General features: G+C 41.7%; 1 protein-coding gene across 2 annotated transcripts in view; it reads left to right on the forward strand.

Moving 5' to 3' along the window:
- Positions 1 to 18786, forward strand: part of LOC106567512 (serine/threonine-protein kinase 32A) — a 74198-nt gene that overhangs the window by 14112 nt on the left and 41300 nt on the right. For both annotated transcript variants that reach the window (XM_014136828.3, XM_082960235.1), the window contains exons 4-5: positions 191 to 342; positions 17471 to 17644. In XM_014136828.3, the coding sequence (XP_013992303.3) occupies positions 191 to 342; positions 17471 to 17644 (326 nt within the window). The remainder of the gene's footprint in view (positions 1 to 190; positions 343 to 17470; positions 17645 to 18786) is intronic.

Consider the following 18786-nt stretch of genomic DNA (forward strand, 5'->3'; position numbering starts at 1 on the left):
TCAGTTCTTAGTTGTCTTGACAATAGGAGCCACAGATGCAGTAGAATACTTTCACATTCTATCAAAGCACTTTCTTACAGCTTGTGTTTACATCTAAGTAAAACCACAATGCAATGATCAGTAAGAAACCCATTCAGTAAACTCAGTTGATAGCAGGATGTATGCAGAGCTATTGTCTGTTTCTCTCTAGGTGTGCATTGTGCAGAAGAAGGACACAAAGAAAATGTATGCCATGAAGTATATGAACAAACTGAAGTGTGTGGAACGGAACGAGGTCCGCAATGTTTTCAAGGAGATGCAGATCATGCGGAACCTCGAGCATCCTTTCCTTGTCAACTTCTGGTAAGGCTCACTCTGTGTGTGTGTGAGTGTGTGAGTGTGTGTGTGGGTGGGTGGGTGGGAATGGGTGTGCATTCATTAAAGAAAGAAAGGAACAAGAAAGAAAGAAACAACAGCAACTGTTAGGAACAAGTGCTTTGAAGACAGTGATAAAGCATCTGTAAAGAGAAGACTCTCACCTTGAAAGTGGCAGAAGCTTGAATGCCCTCTCCAATCTAACATTTATGTTTGCTCAGCCAAGGCTTTGACGTATAGAATGGAGGAGGACAAACAACACAAAAAAGTAGAACAAAACCTCAGACTTCTTGTCCTTCAAAATCATGTGGGTAGTTACTTGTGAAGGATTGTTGAAGTACAGTACCAGTCAAAAGTTTGGACACACCTACTCATTCAAGGATTTTTCTTTATTTTTACTATTTTCTATATTGTAGAATAATAGTGAAGACATCAAAACTATGAAATAACACATATGGAATCATGTAGCAACCAAAAAAGTGTTAAACAAATCAAAATAGATTTTATATTTGAGATTCTTCAAAGTAGCCAACCTTTGCCTTGATGACAGCTTTGCACACTCTTGGCATTCTCTCAACCAGCTACATGAGGTAGTATTTCAATTAACATGGGTGCCTTGTTAAAAGTTAATTTGTGGAATTTATTTTCTTAATGCCTTTGAGCCAATCAGTTGTTACAAGGTAGTGGTGGTATACAGAAGATAGCCCTATTTGGCTAGTCAATATTATGGCATGAACAGCTTAAGAGCAAAGAAAAACGACAGTCCATCATTACTTTAAAACATGAAGGTCAGTCAATCCGGAAAATTTCAAGAACATTTCTTTATTTCAAAAAGTTCCTTCAAGTGCAGTCGCAAAACCCATCAAGCGCTATGATGAAACTGGCTCTCATGAGGACCACCAGAGGAAAGGAAGACCCAGAGTTAACTCTGCTGCGGAGGATAAGTTCATTACAGTTAACTGCACCTCAGATTGCAGCCCAAATAAATGCTTTACAGAGTTCAAGTAACAGACACATCTAAACATCAACTGTTCAGAGGAGACTGCATGAATCAAGCATTCATGGTCAAATTGCTGCAAAGAAACCACTACTAAAGGACACCAATACTAAGAAGAGACTTGCTTGGGCCAAGAAACATTAGCAATGCACATTAGATTGGTGGAGTCCAAATTTGAGATTTTTGGTTCCAACCGCCATGTCTTTGTGAGACGCAGAGTACGTGAATGGATGATCTCCGCATGTGTGGTTACCACCATGAAGCATGGAGGAGGAGGTGTGATGGTGTGGGGGTGCTTTGCTGGTGACACTCAGTGATTTATTTAGAATTCAAAAACACATTTAACCAGCATGGCTACCACAGCATTCTGCAGCGATAGCCATCCCATCAGGTTTGCGCTTAGAGGGACTATCATTTGTTTTTCAACAGGACAATGACCCCAAACACACCTCTAGGCTGTGTAAGGGCTATTTGACCAAGAAGGAGAGTGATGGAGTGCTGCATCAGATGACCTGGCCTTCACAATCACCTGACCCCAACCCAATTGAGATGGTTTGGGATGATTTGGACTGCAGAGTGAATGAAAAGCAGCCAACAAGTGCTCAGCATATGTGGGAACTCCTTCAAGACTGTTGGAAAAGCATTCCTTAAGAATCTGGTTGAGAGAATGCCAAGAGTGTGCAAAGCTGTCATCAAGGCTAATGGGTGGTTACTTTGAAAACAAATCTAAAATCTATTTTGATTTGTTTAACACTTTTTTGGTTGCTACGTGATGTCTTTTTTCATAGTTTTGATGTCTTCACTATTATTCTACAATGTAGAAAATAGTAAAAATAAAGAAAAACCCTTGAATGAGTAGGTGTATCTAAACTTTTGACTGGTACTGTAAGTACATTGTAAAGACATATTTAGCTCTTATCACTTTTGAGAAGCTAGCTGCTAAATGGAAACGTGCTGACCTGATGCCGGGTGCTAAGATAGCTGCTAAAAGGAAATGCGCTGACCTGAGACCGGGTGCTAAGCTAGCTGCTAAAATGAAAAGCGCTGAACTGAGACTGGGCGCTAAGCTAGCTGCTAAAAGGAACCGCTCTGACCTGAGATTGGGCGCTAAGCTAGCTGCTAAAAGGAAAAGCGCTGAACTGAGACTGGGCTCTAAGCTAGCTGCTAAAAGGAAAGGCACTGACCTGAGATTGGGCGCTAAGCTAGCTGCTTAAAGGAAACGTGCTGACCTGAGACCGGGCGCTAAGCTAGCTGCTAAATGGAAACTCGCTGACCTGAGACTGGGCACTAAACTAGTTTCTTCTGGATTGACTGGTGGAGGGACTGAGGGACTGACAAGAGTGGCTAAAGAAGATGCATAACTGCTATGCTTCCTATAGTCCAGTTTGGGATCCTGTCTATTAATGGCTCTAATCGCTGCTTATCTAATTTTCTTCCCATATTCTCCAATTTCCTCCCTATGATTCCCAGGCTGAGGTAATTGCTTCAGATTATATTTTTGTCTCGACCCCCTCAATTTGCTGTATAGTCAGATTGTAAACAATTATGTGAAATAGTTTACAGTACTGTATCACAGGGAAATCTTCTGCTAGCTTGCTCAAGTCGTTTAATGCCCCCGCCAAAAGTTTTTCCTTTTTCTGGCCTTTATTTTATTGGATTTATTGTCCAACACAGCAGCGTTCGTCAGATGGCTCCATTCTTCTCCTACGGGCCGCTGGACGTTTCTCGTTTCTGATTATTATCCTCCAAATAATAATTAAACGATTCCTTTTGATTCAGTCATAGACAGAGTGAGTCTCTGCCTGCTGCCCGGAATAATGGAGAGAGAGAGAGAGAGAGACTAGGCAGCCAACCCAGAGCCCGACTCAGCTGCACATCACTCACTCTGCCAAGACAAGCATGTATTTTTACTATTGATGATGAAGAAGTAGCCTACTCAGAGACAGACAGGGCCTTTATGGAAACTGGCTGGTCTGGGCATCATCCTGAGCTGTTGCTGTCAGTGAAACTGGATGGAGTGGAGACACTGATGGAAGGGATTTTATTGAAGGTGAATTTTCTGTCTCACTCCACATTCTGTGGCGAGCATCACAAGTCAGGAATTGCTTTATTGAATCGACAATGAAGAAGAACAAGGACTTGAAGTTAATGAAGTGCATGGACAAGAATGTTCATTGGCATCAGTGAAGTAGCGAAGTGTCTCATGTCTTTCGTTCAACATGCTTATTTTGTAATGGTCTCAATGCGTCAAATACAGTTCTCCACTATTTGTCCTTTATTTAACCAGGAAGGTTACCTGCATAGAGTAAACACGCCTATTAGTCTTATTGCCATACATGACCTGGAATTTCTCTCTAGTCAACAATCTGCTATACCTTGTGTATCAAACGACCCAGGGAGTGATCCACGACCCAGAATCCCCTTAATGCACACTGGGGCCTCTCTACATAACGTCACTGTTCACACAGTCTCTTGGTTTATTCAACATCACGTTATGTTACAGGACACTAGTATGCCCTTCTTCTGGCAGGTTGTCAGGTCAGTTAGTGGAAGGTCATAGTGCTGGGATGGTCTCGCTGAGGGGGAGGCAGCTCAGTGGACTGCAGGTGAAGCGCGTTAAGGCAGAAGTCAGTGGCGTGACCTTGATGCCTCATACGGTAGCTTGTACCTCCTCAGCGGGGGCTGCTGGGATGGGGCGTAATTTCTCCCCACGGTCGACAGAAGCTGAAGGAGCATTAGCCTCTGGCTGAAGGGAGCTGTCAGTCAACTGGGGGGCCGGAATCAATGTAACACCGTCACATTGGGGGGACTCATCCAGGTCTTTTCTGCAGAGGCAGGCTTAAGTCAGCTACTTCTGAGATGGCCTCAGTTCTCTCTCTCTCTCTAAGTGTGTGTGTGTGTGTGTGTGTGTGTGTGTGTGTGTGTGTGTGTGTGTGTGTGTGTGTGTGTGTGTGTGTGCTTTTTGTAGGCTATCTGATTGTGAAAGTTGTTCCAGTATTTCTATCAGCATTGTGTTGACTTTGTCAATTAAATTGAGCTGAACTATAAGCTATTCATTAGACGTCTTGTTATTGATTCAAGGTGTGTTTGTTCTGTCGAAATATCTGGACGTACAGTGCCTTCAGAAAATATTCATACCCCTTGACTTATTCCACGTTTTGTTGTTATAGCCTGCATTCAAAATGTATTCAATTGTTTGTTTTTTCTCACCCATCTACGTACAATACCTCGTAATGACAAAGTGAAAACCTGTTTCTAGATTTTATAGAAAATGTAATACAGAAATGTCTATTTTACATAAGTATTCACACCCCCAGGTCAATTCTTTGTGGAAGCACCTTTGGCAGCAATTACAGCTGTGAGTCTTTCTGGGTAAGTTTCTAAGAGCTTTTCTCACCAGGATTGTGCAAAATATTCCCATTACTCTTTTCAAAATTCTTTAAACTCTGTCAAATTGGTTGTTGATCGTTGCTATACAACCATTTTCAGGTCTTGCCATAGATTTTCAAGTAGATTTAAGTTCAATCTGTAACTCGGCCACTCAGAAACATCCACTTTCTTCTTGGTAAGCAACTCCTGCTGAAAGGTGAAGTCATCTCCCAGTGTCTGGTGGAAAGCAGACTGAACCAGGTTTTCATCTAGGAATTTGCCTGTGCTTAGCCCCGTTCTGTTTCTTTTTTATCCTGAAAAACTCCCCAGTCCTTAACGATTACAAGCATACCCATAACATGATGCAGCCACCACTATGCTTGAAAATATGGAGAGTGGTACTCACTAATGTGTTGTATTGGATTTGCCTCAAACATAACGGCCGTATTAAGGACAAAAAGTAAATTGCTTTGCCTCAACTTTTGTTGTATTACTTTAGTGCCTTGTTGCAAACAGGATGCCTTCTTTTCATTCTATCAATTAGGTTAGTATTGTGGAGTAACTACAATGTTGTTGATTCATCCTCAGTTTTCTCCTATCACAGCCATTAATTCAACTCTGTAACTGTTTTAAGGTCCCCATTGGCATCATTGTGAAATCCCTGAAATTCATCATGCTCAAAGGGATATTCATTGTCTCCTTTTTTTTTTACCCTTTTACTGTACCAGTAGGGGACCTTCTTTGTGAAGCATTGGAAAACCTCCCTGGTTTTTGTGGTTGAATCTGTTTGAAATTCATTGCTCAACTGAGGGACCTTACAGATAATTATATGTCTGTGGTACAGAGATGAGGTAGTTATTAAAAAAGAATGTTAAACAATATTATTGCACAGAGGGAGTCCATGCAACTTATAATGTGACTTGTTAAGCACATTTATTCTCTTGAACGTATTTAGGCTTGCAATATCAATTTGTTCAAAACAATTATGAAAAACATAATTCCACTTACACATTATGGGGTATTGTGTTCAGGCCAGTGACAAACAATCTCAATTTAATTGATTTAAAATTCAGGCTGTAACACAATAAAATATGGAAAAAGTCAAGGGGTGTGAATATTTTTTCAGGGAAAAACATCAATTAGAAACCTTTGGTCCAAAGTCAATTACTTTTCTCTGCACGGGATTCCACCTCTCGAATAGCTTACTGTGAGATATTCTGGTTCTAAATTGGCCTGAAGGGTGTTTTGAAACTGCATGTGAGGTAGAACAAACTGACTTGGGTGGGAGAGTCCATGCCAAGAAAACTAATCAGAATCCCAGGCTTGTTGAAAATAATGAACAGGTGGCAGTGTATGCCACTCTCACAACCTGCTGGGGATGCTAAATGACTCTTTCTCTCTCTCTTGCTCTCTACATACGTTTGCACTAAGTTTGCATCGTATGTGGCTCATTAGGACACTATAGTCTTAGTTCTACAGTAAGCTGTGGTGATTGCTTATTGCAATTTATCGAGGCCAAGATGGCAGATGACCATTGCAGCTAAGTATTCATACATATTCAAAGACACCTGAGTTCTGTAGCATGCATGGTGTGAGAGTAGGGACAGAATTGCTGAAGGCAGATGTGGTAGATTGAGATGCAGCCCATCTTTAGCTTTAACTGACAGTATTTGATGGGGATTTTTTTCATTATGTTACTTAGATTGACGCACAGGTGCGTCAATTGACTCTAGTTTTTTTTTAAGGTATCTGTGACCAACAGATGCATGCAGTACCTGTATTCCGAGTCATGTGCAATCCATAGATTAGGGCCTAATGAATTTATTTCAATTGACACATTTCCTTATATGAACTGTAACTCATGTTTCATTTATATTTTTGTTCAGTGTAGGAATAAAGTGACTAGGCAACATGATAGATAATAAACAGTAGCAGCAGCATACAGTATGTGATGAGTTAAAAAAAAGGATCAATTCAGATAGTCCGGGTAGCTTTTTGGTTAACTATTTAACCAACTTTTTAGCAGTCTTATGGCTTCGAGGTTTAGTAAATAGTTTTACTATGACTTCGGCAGTATTTGGACTGTACGAACCAAGACTTGGAACATTTTAAAGGCCCACTTGTTTTGGCATCGGAGATACATTTTTGCCATTGTCAAGCTTCTGCATTCTCAAAATGTTGTCATTGGGCATAGAGTTTTTCTGTTGTTGCAGCTTTAAAGCAGGGGCGTAAATCCCGGGGGGGACGGGGGGGACACGACCCCCCCATCCTGGGAAAAATATGATTTGTCCCCCCCAATATATCACTGTAAACATAACTATGTAATTTAAATAATATTAATAATATGCAATGAAAGCAATTGTGCTGATTATAGACACTTAATAGCGCGTTTTTAAGTTTCAAAAGATTGCGACCCCCCCACCCTTTGCCTCACAATGGTTTGATCCACTGCCAGTTCCTTAGTTGGCAAGGTAACAGAGGGGTCGTATCTACTGTCTGAAAGGCACTCAATGCACGTAACTGACGGGAGGTTAATCCAGTCAATCGCGCCAATGCAATGTTTTGTTTTATGTTGGCAGGGTTCACACACACACTAGCTGAATAATGCAGAGCTAGCGTGCAAATACTAACTACTAAGCTAGCTAGTACCTATTCCATTTATGTAGCATCGTCAAAGATGGAATCTTTGCTATCATCAATTTATTCCAAGATCAGCATGCAGATGATGTAAATTAGTGCTTCAAAGTCCCTGTGATAAGGTTAGCGATAAACTGAAGTCCAAACTGAACAGAACTACACTCTCTTCTACCATTGTCTTAAATATATTTAATGGTCTCCTTGCAAAAGCTAAATTGTCGCAAGGGAACTTTTATTTATTTATTTTATTTCACCTTTATTTAACCCGGGTAGCAAAGATTATAGCAATCACCACTGAAACGAAATTGGTGCTCGCTAGCTTTGCAAATTCAGCTATTGTTGGAAGCCAGCCAATATGAAACAAACTATTAAAATTACAAAAGGTTGCAGCATATGTTGTGTAAATGGTGAACTCATACAGCTGTCAACTCTTGTCACTGCAATCCGTTTCACATTTGCTAGCTACCTTTTAGATCGAAGCCCAAATAGAATGATAGAAGATAAGATGATAGAAGCCCATCTCCTACTGTAAATAACCTACACACTGTGTGTGTGTGTGTGTAGCCAGCCAGCCAGCCAGGTAGAAAAATGGCAGAAAAATTAAAAAGACGGACATCAGAGTATTTTTCAGTACACCAAAACGCAAAGTAAGAACCCTAGTAGCCTAATATCTCAAAGACTAGTTGATAAAATGTTCATAAGAAAGAAATGAAATTCTAATGGAAATGTTTCACAATGATGTCATTAGGCAGAGCAGGCAACAGATGGCACACAGACAGCAGAGTTGGGGACAGATATGCAGGGACAGACTGGCAGAGACAGGGAGTCTCAGGTAAGTTTGTTGAGTCTTTGTTTGGCAACATTATGAAAGGTTCTAAATTTTTTTGACTTGTAAAATAGGAACATAATTGGAAAATGCCATGGATACCCCCACTCTCAACTTAAACTGGTGACTGAACTAAGATTTGTTAAAGGCAATGGTATTGCTGTTGTGATTAGTTGTGTAGTTTTGGGTACCGGTAGTTAGGGGTACGGCAAACACCTTATTTCTTGCGTTCCTCAATATACATTTACCATATTACAATGTAGGCTATGTGTTACAGCACTACTTTTGGTGTCCCCCTCAGGAATTGCTCTTGAGAAAATTTCATGTAATTGTCCCCTCCAAAGTTGATATCAGATTTTCGCCCCTGCTTTAAAGCTATTATCCTTCAATTTGACCATTTTGTGCCATGAGGCCGAGAGTTTAAAGCTTAAATTGCAGTGCATTTCTGTAAAAAAATTATCATTTTTTGGGGAATGCAATTGTATTGAATTGAACAATGTGTAATTGGTAGCATTACAGTGGATACCAATATCCCTGTGAGCCTCCCAGGCCCATGTTGCCCAGAGTTAAGAACATAAATGATAGATTATTACATTTGGTGTTTCTCAAAATGCATACTACCATGCTCTGAGCACACATATTGGAGCACAGGAGGCTCAGCGTCTAAGTCCAAATCCAAGTATGCAAAACGGAGCACGGAGGGCACTTCTCGAATGCGTACTCCGTTTGTAAATATTACAAAGCATGCATCGATGCAAGCTTCAATGGAAAGTATGCAAAGAAATATGACGCAACCAATTAAGAGCAATGCAAAAGTTCTTGAAATCAATGGCTGCCATTATTTGAGCTGAAGCGAGAGTTAATACACTCCAACTTCGGAATGAAATGTTGCCTATACATCTCATATGTTGCTTGATTAAAATATTTTATCTTGATACGTTAATAAATACATGCTGTGTTAGTTTTGGCATGTTTACCTGCCTACGTACCCTAGATTGCAAGCCCATAATATGTCAATAGGACTAAATGACTAGTTATTACTGTTAGCTAGCCAGATAGCCACGAAGAATTGACATCTATCGTGCAAAAAAATCGTTTTAGTTCACTTTGCCTGTTAAACTGTCTGGTTATTACGATTAACATATAGATGATAGTTATGAAGTTAAACAGTTGCTTTGTGTATATCTTGTTTCATCTATTGTTGCAATTGTCCTGGCTGGAAGAAGGTTCAGTGAATGGGTAAATCCATAGGTCAATAGGGCTAACTAGCTAGCTAGCTACCCACGAAGAATTGGTAGTTACCCATGAACATTGTACATCTACTGTACCTTGCATAACATTCGTATAAGGCCATTTTTGCCTGTTTAACTAGCTAGATTATTACGATTCACATATCTAGCTGATAATTATGAAATAAAACATTTGCTTTGTGTATATTTTGTTTCGTCTATTGTTGCCATTGTCCTGGCTGGAAGAAGGTTCAGTGAATGGGAGGTGAAGCATGAGGTTGTCACATGGGTCGAAAGGGACAGACCAAGGCGCAGCGTGTTGAGTGCTCATCTTCTTTATTTAACGTATAAAGTGAACACTTAAACAAAAATTAACAAAATGACACACGACAGTTCCGTAAGGTAACATTGACTATACGAAAAAACAACCACCCACAAACCCAAAGGAAAAAACAGGCTGCCTAAGTATGGCTTCCAATCAGAGACAACGAAAGACACCTGCCTCTGATTGGAAACCATACTCGGCCACACATAGAAAATGAACATAGAAAATGAAAACTAGAACAAATCCCCATGAAACAAACCAACCCCAAAACACACAAAAACAACACGCCCTGACCATACTACAATGACAAATGACCCCTTTTACTGGTCAGGACGTGACAGAGGTAATATAGTAGGGGGAGTGCTTCTCAAATTGAATGTCTTATGCATTTTCAACACTCTCATCCTCACAAGAACGTACTCAAAAGAACATTGTCAGTGAATACACTCGGAAAATGAGAGTGTGGAGCACGGTTGTATGCATATTGAGAAACACCCATTGTATTGTATTACACCCTCTAAACTTATTTCCCCCACCGCCGCATAAGATTCTATAATGGTTAGGTTTCACCAACTTCCCACTTTAGTAGAGTGCTGTGGGAGCAAGAATAATAAACCATCAGTGAAACATAAGAATCAGATTTTCTACTAGATTAAGCTTTCTCCAGTAGGCTACGGACTCTTCGTGCGCTATCGATTCCCTGTAGGAACTGCTATCCCTTGTACTCCAGGCCACTACAGCTAAACCAACACAGCTTCATGAATATTCCGACTGGCGCTAGGAGGGGAAGATGGCTGGATCATGCCACTACATTACAGGAAAATAAAAAACACTACTTTTCTCCCCCCTAACTGCCCACAATGTAAAGGAAAATAAACAGCTCTCCTGCAGGAAACAAGGCAATTCATGTCCCCCTCCTTGGGTAAGTGCTAGTGACAGCTCCCAGACGCTCTCACCTCGGCAGACTCCGCTGAGCCAGGAGTATTTTCCCAACATCAGAAGGAGCTCTGTAGAGAGATAGAGAGCACTGCCCTGCAGAGCACAGCACTACTGAGATGCTTAGATTATTTTAGATCTGACTGGCAAGCCCTTCTAAACACATCTAACTCACCAGAAAAGGTTTTAGTCCTCAGAATGTGTGGCAATCACTTCTTTGGTTCCATTTTAAACTAGGTTTCCATCCAATTGGTGACAGATTTTCATGAGAATATTCTAGAATCTGCATAAAGAAAATATGCATGTGTTTCCACCAGTGGTGTTTCCACCAAATGGGCTTGTTGCGATAAAAATCATTGTGTGACGACATAGTGCACACAAAATGTACTTTTTCGCTTAAGTTTTCATGTACTGAATACAAATGTAAAGTTCAATGTGTTTCCAACGCATTTTCAACTCTACCGATAGTTTTGTCACAAAATCTGTTGCGTTAAATAGAAAATGTGCCTACTCTGGTCTTGGCATGTTCGCTCTAGCTAAGTAGCCAACAGCTCGCAGATACAGTGCGTGTAGGCTGTGCGGGTAGGATAGTCTACATGATGAGATTATTATGGATGAGCAGAATATTTTTATGTCCAATGGCAGTCAAGCATCAATGATCATGTCACCAGAAAAATACCCTCGATATTTATTGGAAAGGAGCATCAAGATCACTGTGCCCTTTCACCACCTTCAGAAGTTCATCATCATTTATTTGATCTGTAGCCTAATAAACTGCATGCTTTCCCGAGTCATAGTGGGAGGACCACACACCATATAATCGCATTACTCCAAGTTTACTTCAATATGATGGTTATTATATCATATTTGTCCATAGAGGCTTTTCCAGTTTCCACCGCCATTTCTCACATAATTAATTAGTTACAGACGCACAAGTATCATATCCATAAGACACGCTAACCTCTCATCATTATTAAGTTTATTCAGTATTATTCATAGTCATGGTAGCATCCACATTCATGTAGAAGTGTTTAGAAACATATTATATTCTTATTTACAATAAAAATTACTCAAATGACACAATACATTATTTACCATTAATTTCTATTTTGCACAAATAATCTGGAACACAAACAGCAAATGGATCCAACAAACTTGTAAAGTCACAAGCTTGATGTAGTAATTGCATGCTATGAATATGGGACCAAATACTTAACTTTTTACTGCTTTAACATTTTACTGCAGTAGGCTAATTTAGGCTGGAACAGTGATATTCTTGGTAGTCTTTAACAAATCTACTCTGAAACGAAAGTATATACTGTATCTCACACACGTGGTTATGGGCTTAAAAAAAGAAGACACCTGTACCATGTCAGATATATACTGAACAAAAATATAAATGCAACATGTAAAGTGTTGGTCCCATGTTTCATGTGCTGAAATAAAAGATCTGATTAATTTTCCATATGCACAAATATATTATTTATTTCAAATATTGTGCACAAATTTGTTTACGTCCCTGTTAGAGAGTGTTTCTCCTTTGACAAGATAATCCATTCACCTGACAGGTGTGGCAAGCTGATTAAACATTAGGATCATTACACAGGTGCACCTTGTGCTGGGGACAATAAAAGACCTCTCTAAAATGTGCAGTTTTTCCACAGAGCTGTTGCCAAATAATTGAATGTTCATTTCTCTACCATAAGCCACCCCCCAACACAATTGTTGATAATTTGGCAGTACGTCCAAATGGCCTCACAACCACAGACCACGTGTAACCAACCAAAATGTGGGTTCGTCTGAGACCAAACTGAGGAGTGTTTCTGTCTGTAATAAAGCCCTTTTGTGGCAAAAACTCATTCTGATTGGCTGGGCCTGGCTCCTCAGTAGGGGGGGGGGGGGGGGGGGGCTGTTTCCCAAGTGGGTGTGCCTATGCCCTCCCAGGCCCACCCATGTCTGCGCCCCTGCCCAGTCATGTGAAATCCATAGATTAGGGCCGATTGAATTTATTTCAATTGACTGATTTCCTTATATGAATTATAACTCCGTAAAATCGTTGAAATTGTGGTATGTTGCATTTATATTTTAGTTTAGATTTTTATTTTTTATTTTTTATATTTTTTATTTGAAATGCATTCAATTTTGAGTTTGCATCCCAATATTACACTTTATATATATTAAAGAAGACTGAAATAAAACATAACAGTTTGACATAGAAACACCGGAATTTTGTCGTAAAAAAATGTATTATCTTTATTAATGATGAAATGATGACATATTAATAACATTCCACCCACGAGTCTAAAGAGGGCACTTTTGGTCATTGACTGCAGGAAAGGGCTACTACACTTATAACTTCATTTGTAAACAGTTCAATTTCTGACAGTCTGCACTTTAACTTCATAGTCATTGTACAATTTCAAATCCGAAGTGCTGGAGTACAGAGCCAAAACAACAACAACGATTAATTTGAAACATTAAAACAAAGACATCCATGTGATTATTCTGCCACATGGCTTTGTTTCTTTTTCATCGAAGCAGGACAGGGGCATTCTCAGACTTTTGTCCTACACTTTAAACTAGTCCACTCTTGCCTACAGTCACCCATGAGAAGACTGTCAGTAAGAGTATAGAGTACAGTATGTGATGTTAATCTGATAGCTACATGTGTTTGATCTCAGCTGCTTTGACTTCCCTCAGTGGCTCTGTCAAATTATCCCCCAGCTCCCCAACATGTCAGACTGTCTCTTCAGAGGTACTTTAACATCTCACAACTGATTTCTTGACGTTTTCAAGGGGAAATCTACAGGTCAAGCAATAACAAAGCGGACACCCCACAACTGTTTCGGTAAACAGCTGAGTAATGGGGCAAGACAAATGTAACCACACTCAAATTTATAGACAGAGCTATGGTGCAAGGACTGACTATCCATGATATCAAAATTATAGTTTAAATCATGTTTTGAGGCAATACAGGGTTTGTTTACAATTACATTGTTTACAAACAAAGGAGTAAAACAAGCGTATATGTTGGGTTCTCATGGAGTGTGACAGTTGAACTAAGCTCATGAGGCATAAGTTATATTCTTCAAGAATCAATGGCTGTATATCATGCATTTTAGCAATTGCAGATTGCCGCTTTAAAGACTGCAGAGCTGCAGAGGCTCCCAGGAGTGAGTTCCTCTCCTCCCTAACTTTGGCTTTTCAATCTCCTTCAGCCCTTCTCGTGACGGAACACTGGGAAACTTTGGTGACATCATGACACCATCATCTGTGGGCCTAAGTTATCATCCTCTGTCTGTCTGTGTGATTTATGGGGCGCAGGATGCTCCTGGCCATTCAGGAGCATCATACACTGGTTAGTGGGCAGCGCCATCTCTTCTCCACTTGTTTATAAAAAAATACTGTATGTTTATCAGAACAGGCGGCCATTAATCTGCTCTGTTGTGCAGATGTCCCTCATACTATTTGCCGAATTTACAACCCTGCGTTCCCCACGACACACTGAGGCTTCGCAGGTTCATCACAGAGCCTTTTTAAAATCTATGCATCTTAGAGGAGAAATACCCTATAGCAATGAACCTTTTAGGAGAAATACCCTATAGCAATGAACCTTTTAGGAGAAATACCCTATAGCAATGAACCTTTTAGGAGAAATACCCTATAGCAGTGAACCTTTTAGGAGAAATACCCTATAGCAGTGAACCTTTTAGGAGAAATACCCTATAGCAGTGAACCTTTTAGGAGAAATACCCTATAGCAGTGAACCTTTTAGGAGAAATACCCTATAGCAGTGAACCTTAAGGCATTGTCCCCTGAGGGAATGATGTTAGACAGCCACTCTGCAGCTCTGTGACATCTATTCAGTAGGTAGCGTTCACTCTCGGTGTTATGCTTTCACAGTGTTGCACTTACAGTGAGATCTAACCAAACACCAGTTAAGCTCTATTCTGCAATGACTTTAACAGACCAGACCAACAGACCAAGCCATTCTACCTGAGCTTCTGAGAGGACGAAGTGGTGAGTTTTCTCTGAAGGAAGCAAGCCCCCCTCCATCCTACACTTAGGGTTGGCAAGCCCCCCTCTATCCTACACTCTCTGGCCCTGAAGTCATTGACATGATGTCCTCCTACTGCAGCAAGCCCCCCTCCATCCTACACTCTCTGGCCCTGAAGTCATTGACATGATGTCCTCCTACTGCAGCAAGCCCCCCTCCATCCTACACTCTCTGGCCCTGAAGTCATTGACATGATGTCCTCCTACTGCAGCAAGCCCCCCTCCATCCTACACTCTCTGGCCCTGAAGTCATTGACATGATGTCCTCCTACTGCAGCAAGCCCCCCTCCATCCTACACTCTCTGGCCCTGAAGTCATTGACATGATGTCCTCCTACTGCAGCAAGACCCCCTCCATCCTACACTCTCTGGCCCTGAAGTCATTGACATGATGTCCTCCTACTGCAGCAAGCCCCCCTCCATCCTACACTCTGTGGCCCTGATTTTATTGACATGATGTCCTCCTACTGTAGCAAGCCCCCCTCCATCCTACACTCTCTGGCCCTGAAGTCATTGACATGATGTCCTCCTACTGCAGCAAGCCCCCCTCCATCCTACACTCTCTGGCCCTGAAGTCATTGACATGATGTCCACCTACTGCAGCAAGCCCCCCTCCATCCTACACTCTCTGGCCCTGAAGTCATTGACATGATGTCCTCCTACTGCAGCAAGCCCCCCTCCATCCTACACTCTGTGGCCCTGATTGTATTGACATGATGTCCTCCTACTGTAGCAAGACCCCCTCCATCCTACACTCTCTGGCCCTGAAGTCATTGACATGATGTCCTCCTACTGCAGCAAGCCCCCCTCCATCCTACACTCTCTGGCCCTGAAGTCATTGACATGATGTCATCCTACTGCAGCAAGCCCCCCTCCATCCTACACTCTCTGGCCCTGAAGTCATTGACATGATGTCCTCCTACTGCAGCAAGCCCCCCTCCATCCTACACTCTGTGGCCCTGATTTTATTGACATGATGTCCTCCTACTGTAGCAAGCCCCCCTCCATCCTACACTCTCTGGCCCTGAAGTCATTGACATGATGTCCTCCTACTGCAGCAAGCCCCCCTCCATCCTACACTCTCTGGCCCTGAAGTCATTGACATGATGTCCTCCTACTGCAGCAAGCCCCCCTCCATCCTACACTCTCTGGCCCTGAAGTCATTGACATGATGTCCTCCTACTGCAGCAAGCCCCCCTCCATCCTACACTCTGTGGCCCTGATTTTATTGACATGATGTCCTCCTACTGTAGCAAGCCCCCCTCCATCCTACACTCTCTGGCCCTGAAGTCATTGACATGATGTCCTCCTACTGCAGCAACCCCCCCTCCATCCTACACTCTCTGGCCCTGAAGTCATTGACATTATGTCCACCTACTGCAGCAAGCCCCCCTCCATCCTACACTCTCTGGCCCTGAAGTCATTGACATTATGTCCACCTACTGCAGCAAGCGCCCCCAAGAAACTTCTGTGGAACCTAACAGAATGTTCAGAATGAAAGTGTAAAGTTGCCTTTGATCTGTGTTGATTATCTTGGAGATTCACTCTAGGCTAGGCAAGCAAGGAAGGTCTTGAGTTAAATACTTTTCACACAAATTATTTTACAGTGCCATAGACTCATTATCCAGCCATTCAAAAGGAGAAAGTACAAATCACAGTGGGAATTCCGTCATGTAAAATCAATGGGGAGTAGTGGAACAGGCAAGGTCTGATGTGGCAGGCCTGCTGTGGCACTCCGCTGCTTGATTGCTAGATGGATGGAGCCCTTGATAGATGGATGAATGGATGGTTGGATGGATGTGCTCAGTCATACCACACCTGACATAAAGCTTTATCTTTCAATGGAACAGTTCTATCAGTGTATTGGAGGGGTGTTTCCATTACTAGCCACTAATGAATAGCCTTTTCTGGGAATTAATTTGGGCCTAGAATAACTAGCGACATCTCTGGCTTGGCTTAGTCATTGTGTGAGCTCGACAGCACCGTACGTGTCATAAGGGTCTATTCTGCTGGCTTTTGCATCATGTAGTCATGAAGATTGCAGCACTGTCTTTTAGCCTTGATAATGTAACCCTCCACTTTCATCACATGCCTCACACTAAATTTGTTCACATGTTCGATATTGGCAAACCAAGGTAATTGCTTTGAATAGATGTTGGTGTGTTGGTTTCTTCTATTTTGTGTTATTTAAAAAAAAAATGTTTACCTTCATTTAACTAGGCAAGTCAGTTAAGAACAAATTCTTATTTTCAATGAAAGCCTAGGAACAGTGGGTTAACTGCCTTGTTCAGGGGCAGAATGACAGATTTTTACCTTGTCAGCTCAGGGATTCGATCTTTCAACCTTTCAGTTATAAGTCCAACACTCTAACCACTAGGCTACCTGCCGCCCCGAGGCAAGTTGCATAAGAGTCACATTACAGCAATTTGGTTTCTGACTCCCAATACAATATAATAATATAAAACCTTGTAAGCTGTTAGGATTTGTAAGAAATGTAAGAAATATGGGACTTCATAGGCTGATATTCTTCTTCTTCTTCCTTCTTTTCTCTTCCTCTTCTTCTCCCTCCTCCTCCTCTTCCTTCTCCATCTCCACAACCCCGTCCTCCACATCTTCCTCCTCCACCTCTTCTTTCACCTCTTCATCCTCCTCCTCCTCCACATCTTCCTCTTCCGCCTCCTCTTCCTCCACCTCTTCTTTCACACCCTCCTCCTCCCTCCTCCTCTTCCACGTCTCCTGTAGGTACTCGTTCCAGGATGAGGAGGACATGTTCATGGTAGTGGATCTGTTGCTGGGAGGAGACCTGCGCTACCACCTCCAGCAGAACGTTCACTTCTCAGAGAGCACTGTCAAGCTGTACGTCTGTGAGATCGCCCTGGCGCTTGGCTACCTCCGCAGCAAACGCATCATCCACAGGTGAGTGGGAGAGACACCTTCATCATCATCATCCGCATCCACATCGTCATCGTCATCCACAGAGAAGTTCTTTTTTACAACCAAATCTCTATGTAAATGGCATGTTATAGAAGGGTCCAGACACTTTTTATGAGAGTTCACTTTTTAAAGAAGCCCAAACAGCAAATCACTTCCTCATCCTCATTGTGTAGTACGAGGGCCCCGAAAAAAACATGAACAAAGGCTCCAAAAACACCCATATACGATATTTTAGAAACGGCAAGCTCTCAGTATAGTGATGCAGGTCTTCAGATGTTGTACACATGAAATTGTGTTCTTCCGAACTTTATCCACATTGTTACGTTCCCTTTTGCTCAACACGAGACGTTTCCCCTATCCAGCTGTAAGATTCTCTGTGTAGCCCACTGCTACAGATAACTGCTGTCATAGCGCATGTGGGATCAAATTATATAGAAAGGGTAAATCAGAGCTAATGAAACAGGATTTTATTGAGCTGATCAACACCCTGAAAAGCTCTGGCCCCGTGCCGTCGCTGGGTCGCGGCTGCGAAAAGTTCAGCAGGCTCATAGCACTTCATATCTGGTTTAAAGACAGCTGCCAATCATAACTTTTATTGACTATTCCGACACTTTTTGTAAACAAAGATGCTCTAAAGAGATGATGGACTCCACCCAAGCCATCTAGGATCCTGGACCCTCTCGTCACATTTCAAGGCTGCGTTAAGATATTTACTCAGAGACAGTCCAAGCATCGCTCAGGTAATACCTCCCATCCTTTCTAAGCATTATTGTCGTACTGTTGTCTATACTGCCAAGGGTCAGTTGTAATATTGTACTCATTCAATTGAACTCCACTCTTAGATCTGCTATTGTTAGCTCAAAAGAGAAGCCCACTGTGGTCTGCTCACCTAGTGTTATTAGTTTAAATGTTCAATGTAAGACTAGACCAAATGGGGGAGTTCTATGCAATCTTATAGCCATATCAACTATATCAATATCAACCATCAGAAAGGGCCTGCAACTGCCTATTGAACGTAGCTTGTTTGAGTTGGAGACTCCATGTGATTTTAGAAATCATAAAGGACTTGGATTGATGCATCTGAACATTAGGAGCTTACTTCCTAAACTGGATCACATCAAGAT

Source organism: Salmo salar, chromosome 13 (assembly GCF_965601325.2).
Source record: "Salmo salar chromosome 13, fSalSal1, whole genome shotgun sequence".
NCBI classification, from domain to species: domain Eukaryota; kingdom Metazoa; phylum Chordata; class Actinopteri; order Salmoniformes; family Salmonidae; genus Salmo; species Salmo salar.